Here is an 11,219-nt window from a genome sequence, read left to right on the forward strand (position 1 = left end):
GGGAAGCATTCAGTAATCCAACTTGACAATTCAAGTGAGAAAAATTTGTAATGTTTTGAACAACCCACAATAAAAAATTAAAAATAAAAAAAATTTAAAAAAAAAGAAAGTTTCAGAGATTATTAAACTATAACATATTGATATTAATATTTAATAATTATATTGACCTCCCAGGAAAGCAAGACAAAATAGAAAATAATTTTTATTTCTTATTTCCTAAATTATGCCTCTTTACTCCTAAAATATTTATTTCCTATAAAGTATTTCCAAAAAAGACAAGGAGCAGAAAATTAAAAGGTTAAAAACCTGTCTCAAAGTAAACACAACATAGGAAAAGCTAAAACACGGGCAGCTTCCTACGAAGGCCTATCTATTCCTCTAATCTCCCCTGTAGTTGTAAACTAGTATAATCACTCTTATTACAACTACAGGAAATTTGTACTTTCTCTTTCTCTGAATTTCTGTTCCTTTCTGCCCCTCTTCTAGAACATCTTCCTAGCCCCTCCCACCCAATCCACTTTAGGATGTTTATCCAGATCCATTTTGCTTCCCAATTCTTGGCCTGTTGGTAGTAGATCCAGTGGCTTCAACTTGGTTGTCTCTGCCTGACTTAGGAAGTAAACACTTAATGGGAGAGAAAAGGCTGACACGATAACTTGAACTGAGATTTTTTAGACTGCCTATAGATTCCATTTATTAATCCACCTCTCAATTTTTAAAAAAGAATTATTGTTGCATAATCATAACAGTGGGATTTACTGTGGCATACTTACACATAAAAATATTTGATGAATCTCATTCCACAGCACTTCCTCTTGCCCTACCTTCCTTCTTCCCTCTGACCTACTTCCTCTACTCTACTGGTCTCCTCTTATTTTTCCTGAATTCCCTTTTTTCCTCTTTCCTCTCTAGCTTTCACATGTGAGAGAAAATATCTGACCCTTAACTTTCTGAGTCTGGCTTATTTCACTTCACATAATGCTCTCCAGTTCCATCCATTTTCTTGCAAATGACATAATTTCTTGCTTCTTTATGACTGAATAAAACTCCATTGTGTATGTATACCACATTGTCTTTAACCATTCATTTGTTGACAGACATTAGGCTGTTTTCACAATTGACTATTGAAAATTGTGCTGCTGCTGTAAACATGTTACCCCACATAATTTTTAGGGTTAGTCTATACAACCAAGAGCTTGCTGATAATAGTGAGCTGATATCACTTAGTTCACTATTCATTAGAAACAAACAATACAGACTCGGGCTGTGGCTCAGTGTTACAGCACGTACTTAACATGTGTGAGTCCCTGGTTTCAATCCCCAGGACCAGTCATCCAATCATCATCATCATCATCATCATCAATAAAAAAGTAAAATTTCTCTAAAATGTTCAGAGAATAATTTATTAAAGGGTCTCATCCCTGACCTTGGCTTTGATTTCAGATTATTTTGTGGATAGCTGACCAACAAATGTCTTAAGTCAACCAGTTTTCTTACCTCTCTCCTATTAAAGGTCATAATCACAATGCCGAAGAGATTTTCACAAAAGAAGGATATTTGAACTTCCCCAGCATCCCAGAGGGGTAGCAAGGTAAAGAAGACTGTAAGGAGCTTCTGACCAAGATGGTCTCTGAACTGTCCATCAACTCATATCTGTATTTTTCATCTTAATGGAAAGAAATCCATATACCTCCCCCATGTCAAACACATTGAAATGCTTATAATACAAAATCCTGTTTCTATAGGGGGAAAGAAAAAAAAATAGAAAAGGCTGGAAGCACATGCCTAAGCAGAAGCCAGAAGTATCGGTCAGATCTCAAACTTATTCACATCCTAATCACACTCCAGGAAGGAATGTAGAATGTTCCTTTTAGCATGTCTCCTAGGACTACTTGAATAAAACTTGGCTCCTCTAAATAATTTTCTAGTTTAATGCTACAAAATATGTCTAGAACCAGATGGAAATACAACTCCTGTACAGAAGTATCCTCCAGGACAGAAATTCTTTGAAATCTTGCAATTACTCCAATTCTTCAAAGATACCTTGAATTCTATCCAAGTATATGGACTCATTTAAAAATCTGTTTAACATTTAAAACACATAAATGTCTTCTCAAGTAATGGTGATGGCCTAAAACATATCGCTGTACTTTCAGATAACACTGAAAATCTTATTATAGTCTATCTTTTCAGTTTTACCTCTTTTGTCATCAACGCTCAATACAACAGGACTTTTTAGAAACCCAGAGCATAAATGATAAAATAAACAAAGACATACACCATCCAATATTAGAGAAGTAGAATAATTGACCTGCATTACTAAAAAATGGTCATCAGGCTTTCATAAATAGATCTCTCTTTTAAAATATTAAAACAATTTATATTATTTATTATTACAATTAATAATGGCATTAGGAAAAACACATTTCCTTTTCAGTAGAAAAGGCTGAGGCTCTGGAATCAGACAAATCTGGGTTTAATTCCAGTTCTTTTACTTACTGACTGGTAGGTTTTAAGCGGTTTGCTTTCCTTTTCTAGCTAACCCTGTTTGCCCAGGTATGATCCCATGGATCAAGTAACACAGTTCCTTGGGTCTCTATAAGATTAATTAAAATATATGTTATATGTTGGCACATAATAATTATTTAATAAATGGTAGCTCTCATGGGAAAAAATCATGGAATTTTTTTTAATTGATTGCATGTCATCTGCAAGAATTATAATACCATTCAACTAGTTCTTTTTTAAATTTTTTATTAGTTGTTGATAGACCTTTATTTACTTATTTACATGTAGAGCTGAGAATTGAACCCAGTGCCTCACACATACTAGGCAACTGCTCTACCACTGAGCCACAACCCCAGCCCCGCAATTTGGAAAATGCTCAGTTCATTCTGTAGAAGGGATTATTTTTCCCTTCTCCAGGTGTTGATAGCATTTTGTTCCTTCTTTTATTAAAGCACAGAAGATGCTGAACTGGAATTGCTAGTGGACATGCTAACCCCCCTCAGTGGGCTGGGAGCTTGCCATCAGGAAGGAGCACTTGACTTTCCTCTGTATCCCCCCCCCCACACACACACACACAGCATGGGGTCAGGCTGGGATAAATGGCCCTGTAAGTTTTGGTGAAGGAAAACACTGTAAAATCACTTACAACAACATGAAGTTGAAGAAATGTGCATTCTAAATTGCAATCTCACTCTCCATGAATGAATACTATAATTGGCTAAGGGTGTATATAATGCTAAAGAAACACATAGAGACATGAGTCACATATTCATTCTCCCAGGAATCTATTCAAAACATACTGAGTGCCCAGACACTGCTGATAAAAAATGGAGTAAAATAACAATGAGCAGATGAAAACAGGGTTCCAAAACAACATCTTTGAAATGCAGATTACTGTGCATTTGGGGAACCCATCTAAAATACTTGCTCAAAGTGTGGCTGGTAAACTAACTCCATTAGCACCACTTGGCAGTCGTACAGAGATTCCTGGTCCCCTGCACAGTTCTAATGAATCAGAATTTCTGAAGATATATCAGTGTTGCATAAATTCTAGACTCAATAAGCTCTGTTGCAGCAAGATTATAATTTGAAATGAAATACCAATACCTTCCAAGCCCCATTTCACCCCACAACCCATTTTATAGGACAGTGGTTATCTTTAAGTGTAACATCACAATCACTGAGGCTCCACAAAAATCTTATTCTGGGACACTAATTATTTAAGTAATGCCATGATTTTTCCTATCATCCTCAAAAAGGAATTTTAAGCAAGGAAAAAGAATCATGTAGTCCCCAGTTGTTAAAAATTATTTCTTATTTTAAAAATTCACAAAGTATAATTTATTAGATTAAGTAGAGTCAAATTGAGTAGATCTCATTTATTTAATGAGCACCTATTACATTTCAGACACTATTTCAGATGCTAGAGACAAGAGAGAAGGAAAACAGTTTCTATCCTTAAAGAGCACTAAGACACTGGAGGCCCCAGATGAATAATCAATGTGACAAGAACAGCTACTAAGAAAGTACACAGAGGGCCATATAATCCAGTGGGGAGACGAGTAAGGCATAAAGGTGACTTTCAGATAAACTGATCTGAAGAACAAGTAGAAATCAGGTGGGCAAACAGGAAATGTCAGGATCTGAGACAGAATAGGGTATGTAAAAACCAAGGGGTTAGGAAGACATGCTGAGTTTGAGAAAACAAAGCAACTTAGCAAAGCTGAACCCTGAATATCTGGGGAGAAGGTGAAGAGGTAAGGCTGGAGATGCAGGCAGATCCTACTTGAGGAAGAATAGGGATAAAGGAAGACACTGAGCTTAAGCTGAGATGCAGTGGGACAGCCAGGTTGGGTAGGGGCTGTTCAGAAGGTAACAGGATAGGGCAGACTGGTGCTCAGGAGGGACTCTGCATAGGAGACACAAATTCATGTGGCATCAACATTTAAATTTGAACTACAACTATGTACATAAGCCTCACATTCCATTATTAGCAAAAACAACCATTGCATTTGTGGTAGTGCTGTTTTCCCCAGTACTTTTACATTAAATACATATTTGTAGTAAAAATCTGAGATGAGGAAACACTCCCCAGAAAGCACACCATCCACAGTGTCCTTACCTGCAAGATGGCCTGATAAGCTCGATTCATATACGCCAGCCAGGCTTGTGGGAGAAAAATTGCCCGATGCCACTCTGAAAGCTGGATGTGAACCTATGGGGAAAACGTACCACAGCATGTGAAACTACACAGAATTAAAACAGAATGAAATTAAAACTGTATCATCAATTCTTTCTTTTCATTTAAGTGGCTTAAGTTCTAAAACAAACCAAATCAGTCTAAGATCAGAACCACAAATAATATCTTTGGATATTTCCAGAGGAAAATAATTTGAAGTCTTGTAAAGACAAAATAAGGTAAGCCTGGAATTTTCTAAATTAAAGCAAATAAAATTCTACGATAATAACAAGTTAAGATGCATGTGTAATGCAAATTCATCCTTGAAAATTAGGGGGAGACTCTGGAAAACCTCTTGGCAAAGTCAGGAAACTGGTATTGTCTAACAAATCCCCCTAGTAATTTTAAATAAAAATAAATATTGCTCACATCCTGGATTTCAAATATGACAATTTCTGAAGTAACAAACCTAAATTGCCAACAAAAATATCATATTGTATAGAAACCATGGTGGTAAGAGCATGCAAATGAGCACTGCACATAGCAACTGCACACCACCAGATAAACGCCCTTCAATCAGGGTGGTAAACAGGGGAAAATGATCTGTGCCAACACTGAAATCCTGTTTCTGAATAGAGGCCCAGACAAAACATCTGGTTTTCATAGTCATTGCTGTTTCTACCTATTAGTATACAGCTATCTTGCAACAAATCTTCCCAACGTCTGCTTCTGTTAAGGAAAGATCACTCAGGAAAAACAGTCAGAATGCATCACATTTCATGTTTCCTGTAACTCCTCTCATCTAAAGTCAAACACCAAACTTTAGTTGTTGTCCTACAGACCAGGGAGAGAGAGGCATTTATATATAATCACACCAGAATCATGATAACTAGCGCTTAAGAACATTTTAGTGCATTATAAGAATTAATTTTCTCAAGTGCCTTGTGATAGGGAGTGTAGGCCTCTCTGAACACAGTTGGTTGCTGTGGCCTCTGGCATGTTCTTTAGACTCAGCCTTAGAGATAGCCTCCTGTGCAAGGCACTGTGACAGGACATGAGGATTATTAATCAGTTCAGTGTGCAGAGAGCTTTCTACCTAGCAGGAGAGTCACAGGCGGACACAAACAGATTGCAAGGCAAAATAATGGAAAATCTATAGGAATGGAGAATGAAGAAGAACAAAGAGATTAATTCTGACTGCTATTAATCACTTCTTATGCCACTGCTGCTTTTTTTTTTTTTAAATTAGATACTCAAACAGTATGAAATGGATACTCAGACCATGAAATGAACTTTAAAATGTTATAAAGATTGGTCTCTTCTTTTTCTGGTTAAATATTCACTCTGCCAAGTGTGATGGGGAAGCCTTGTCAATATGTCCACAGACCGGTGTGGGGAGGGGAGGCTGGGGTTGTGGCTCAGTGGTAGAGCAACTTGCGTGACATGTATGAAGCCCTGGGTTACATCCTCAGAACAATAAATAAATAAATAAATAAATAAATAAACAAACAAACAAACAAATATCCATTGACAACTAAAAATATATTAAAAAATATATATCCACAGATGTTCTTAAAGGAATGAGCCCTTGCTCCTTCTCTTGTTATCCAGGAAGCTAACTATAACTCAGGCTATATATCCAACTGGGAAGGAATTAATCAGTTCTTGGCCCTATTCTCCGTTTCTAAAATGTGGTCAGTCATTTTAAACTTTTTTCCTATCAATTCTGTTCCCTTTCCATAAAATAACATTAACTATCTTTAAGTCCTAATTTGAGACATGGATTAACCAGAAACAACACTCAAATACTACAACCAAAGTTTTTTCTTTTACTTTTGAAACTCAAAATATTTTTAAATTTTCTGACAAGTAGCCCATGGTTATCATTGCACTACTGAGAATGTCCACAGCCTCAGCAAATGGGTAAAACGAACACTGAGCACGTGTGGAAGACAAAGGTCTCAGCTGCTTCTTAAACTTGAGTTTAAAAAGGAAAAGATAATGGAAAATTATAAATGAAAATAAGCAAATCAATTGCTGTAACTCTAAAAAAGGAAGACATTAGCACCATGAAATCTATTTAAAAGGAGGTCACAAATTGCAGCCTAAAGCTAATATTTCTCCTGCTGCTCTGACCACAGTTGAGGAGAAGCAAGGAAGTGAGAGAACACTCCACCGTCATACAGCCTGCAGTCCCCATGTTTTATGGGATTATACCTTAATCTCAGTCCCATGAAGTTAACTATGTGAACAAACCTCTTTAAAAATGCACCCTCTCTCTTCACTTCATGAAGAGAGACGTACGAAAATAATTTGAAGAACCATGCCCTTAATTCCAGTTGTGTCATGGGCAAAAGGGCCTGCCCATTTTTACCCCTGCCCATTTTTAAGATGCTGTTTCAATTCAATGTATGTCATCTATACTGCTTACCTTTTAAGTTAATACTGCTAGGCAGAAAAATAAAATCAATTTGCATCTGAAGACAAGAAAGTTATGCTTAATCTGTTCTACTTATGAGAAGGCTTTGAAGGAAAGCTGATTAAATAATTTAGAATAATGAAGTTGTAGCCTAGTTATTCAGCAGATGATAAAGCAGTGTCCTCAAACACCTGATCACCAAGTTTTAACAAATGTGTGAAATTTATTTTTTCTGCAACTAACTACACATACTCTTACAATGACAGCTATGTGATGGACTGTTGAGATGAGCAATCCTATCTTAGGGGGTGTGAGTTTCTATGTATAAGACTTAGTGAGTCTAACTAAATCTAAAAAAGGGACCATATTATGAAAATATGCAAGAGGAAGAAGGATGCCAAAGAAGGATTATGGGTGGGGATGGGAGCAGGTTACAGGCTACAGTGATTATGATAGACCTCATCAAGAGGTGATAACTGAATGAAAACTTGAAGGAGGGGAAGGGGTAATGCTGGTGGGATAGAAAATGATTCAACTGTTATGGAAAAATTTAGTGGTTCATCAAATGTTAAATACAGAAATACTGTATGATCTAGCAATTCTACTTGTAGGTGGAATCCAAAACATTAAAAGCAGGTATTCAAACAAATATTTGTATACAACTGTTCAAAGCAGCACTTTGACATTAGCCCAAAGGTGAAAATAACACAACTATCCACCAAAGGGTTAATGGGTGAACAAAATATGGCATCTGCATACAATGAAATAGTATTTAGCCATAAAAGAGTAAAGTACTGATACACACTATATTATATTGTAGGTGAACCCTGAAAACATTATGCCAAAATAAATAGCCAGTCATAAAAGATCATATACTATATGACTCCACTTATATGAAATATCTGTAGTAGGTCAATCCATCAAAATAGAAAGAAGATTGGTGGTTGCTGTGTGTAGAGAGTAGGGGAGAGAGAAGAAAGAAACGGTCTCATTTGGAAGTGAAAAAAAAATTTTATAACTAGATATAGTTGTACAACATTGTAAATGTACTAAATGCAGTGAATTGTACAGTTTAAAATGGTTAGTTGCATGCTATGTAAATATCACCTGAATTAAAATAAAAACAAACTAAAAACCCAAGGTATGGCAGAGGTCCTCAGGCAGGCCCATGGCTGACCTGTGTGAGGAATGGAATGAAGTCCATGTAATAGAGTATGCAAAGTGAGCACAGAAAGTGGAAAGAGGAGACAGGCTGGTGAACTGACAAGGGGCCCAGAGAGTCCAAGGTCTTATAGCCACTTTTCAAGATTCGCTTTCATTCCTACCAAGGGGAGCCACTATAAGGTTTTGAGAAGAATGATATAATCTAATTTATGTTGCAAAAGAATCTCGCTGTTGGGAATAAATTGAATGGAACAAAGGTCAAAGCAGAGGGTAACCTACTCAAGAGGCTACTGCAACAATCCAGGTAAGAGATAATCTACTCAGAGTGGCTCTAGTAACATTGTAGCATAATGGTTTACAAACATTTAGCTGAATGATTTTTAAAAACTAGGAATATCACTGCTTTTAGACCATGTATTTCTGAAATTCTCACTTTTTAATAGCCGTTATACTCTGTACACTTCTTTGTCATCTTTTAAAATTCACCCTTACTCCCAGCAGCTCAGGAGCCTGAGGCAGGAAGATCATGAGTTCAAAGCCAGCCTCAGCAATTTGGTGAAGCCCTAAGCAATTCAGCGAGACCCAGTCTCTAAATAAAATACAAACTAGGACTAGAGATATGGCTCTGTGGTTGAATGCCCCTGAGTTCAATCCCAATACCCCTCCCCCTAAAAAAATTCACTCTTAACTTTCCTGTTCATCAATCATATATCAACATCCCAGTTACCCAAATTTAAAAACTTCTGATTGATTACAGATATCTCCCTTGCAACTAACTCGTCAAGCCTACTTCTGAAATGCAAATTATATACATCTTTACTTTTTTCCTCATTAGCTAGTCCTATCTCCTGTCTAGATTACTGTGATGCCGCCAATCTCCAACAGCCTAAAATCTTTCATCCTAAATCGTTCTGTTTTTACATTCACTCAAAAACTTCTTTTCAAAAGCCTTTGAGGTTCATTAAGGAAGAATGTGTAAACTCTTTTGTACAATGTTCAAAGCCTTTCAGAATCAAACAACACCATGAGCTTTAAGAAATAATTGTGCAGAACAAGATACTTAACGAATTTCCCCCTTGATATCTTGCTCCTCTGTTTCTTTAACCTATATGCTGACTAACTTGAGTTATAAACCAATTCCCATTTGTCCTATACCTTATAGGATCTTTGTACTCAGTGTTCCCTTGGAATTGAATGCCCTGCATCCCCTCATTCTATTTACTGAAGTAATTTCTTCTACCTCTAAACTTCTAGTATATTATGTGCCTCTCCTAATACACTTCACAAATTCCATTTAGACCTTTTGTGCATGGATGTGAATTTACACAACCCTAAGGGGAACATATGATGTTCTATTCATCCTAGAAGCCCTCCTGTGGTACCTGAAACAGTGTTTTGCACACAACTGTTCAATTAAGTACCTGCTGCATTTGACAGAATTAAACACACAGCTTTATCTTTAATAAAGATTCTTGTCATATAACAACCATGCTATCATAAGTAAGTAATCACAGAAAATTATGATGATCAACTTTCTATCACTCTAGCAACACAATGTTAGAAAACCTATTTGAATTAACACAGCTATACTTACACATGAGTTGTTGAAGACACAGTTATTTGAAATTTTATAAATGTATGTACAGTACAAACTGTTCTAACCAGTAAATGCTTAATTCCAGATAAAAACAGAGTGAGTAATAAGGCAAATTTTTAAAGAAAGTTTTATAAGCTTTATATTTTGAATTTCCTAAAACATTTTATTTATATCATATAGATTCTAATTAATTATAACTAAAATACCAGCACCTGCTTAGAAACACAATTCACCAAAGAAAAACTGAAAGGCATTTCCTCTAAAAGCAAGAAGAAGAGAAGTATGTCCCTCTCACCATTCCTATTCAACAGTTCTTGAAACTTGAGCCACAGCAATCAGGAAAGAGATAGAAATTAAAGGGATAAGAATAGGAAAGGAAGTAGTCAAATTACCTGTGTTTGCTGATGACATGATCCATTTTTAGAAGACTCCAAAACATTGAAACAAAAGACTACTAGAGCTGATAAATAAATTTAGCAAAGTAGCAGGATCACATATATAAATTGATTGCTTTCCTATACTCTAATAATGAATCTGCTGAGAAAGAAATTAGGAAAACTACCCAATTCACAATAACCTCAAAAAAAATTAGTCATAAATCTAACCAAGAAGGTGAAAAACCTCTACAAAAAAAACTGTAAAACATTGAAGAAAGAAATTGAAGACCTTAGAAGACATAAAGGCCTCCCATACTCTTGGATAGGCAGAATTAAGATCAAAATGACCATCCTACCAAGCGCATTACAGAAATTCAATGTAATCCCCATCAGAATACCAATGAAATTCTTCACAGGAAAAAAAGAAACAAGTTCTAAGATTCATTTGGAAGAAAAGACCCAGAATAGCCAAAACAATCATGAGCAAGAACAACAATGCAGGAAGCATCATAGCGCTGAACTTCAGACTATACTACAGAACTACAATGATAAAACAGCATGGGACTGGCAACAAAATAGACGTGAAGACCAGTGGAAGACACAGGGACAAATCCATATAGATAGAGAGTCATCTGATACTCAACAAAGGTGCCAAAAACATAAACTGGAGAAAATATAACCTTTTTTTTTTTTTAATTGTTAGCTGTTCAAAACATTACATAATTCTTGATATATCATATTTCACACTTTGATTCAAGTGGGTTAGGAGCTCCCATTTTTACCCCAAATACAGATTGCAGAATCACATCTGTTACACATCCATAGATTTACATATTGCCATACTAGTGTCTGTTGTGTTCTGCTGCCTTTCCTATCCTCTACTATCCCCACTCCCCTCCCCTCCCCTCGCCTCTTCTCTCTCTGCCCCCTCTACTGACATTCATTTGTCCCCCTTGTATTATTTTTCCCTTTCCC

At 36.3% G+C, this 11,219-nt stretch overlaps 1 protein-coding gene across 1 annotated transcript in view; it reads right to left on the reverse strand.

The window, feature by feature from the left end:
* The window catches only part of Focad (focadhesin), a 260,449-nt gene that overhangs the window by 77,023 nt on the left and 172,207 nt on the right, over positions 1 to 11,219 (reverse strand). The window contains exon 20 of the mRNA XM_048783888.1: positions 4,631 to 4,723. Within this exon, the coding sequence (XP_048639845.1) occupies positions 4,631 to 4,723 (93 nt within the window). The remainder of the gene's footprint in view (positions 1 to 4,630; positions 4,724 to 11,219) is intronic.

This window comes from Marmota marmota, unplaced genomic scaffold (genome assembly GCF_001458135.2).
Source record: "Marmota marmota marmota unplaced genomic scaffold, marMar, whole genome shotgun sequence".
Classification (NCBI taxonomy): Eukaryota; Metazoa; Chordata; class Mammalia; order Rodentia; family Sciuridae; genus Marmota; species Marmota marmota.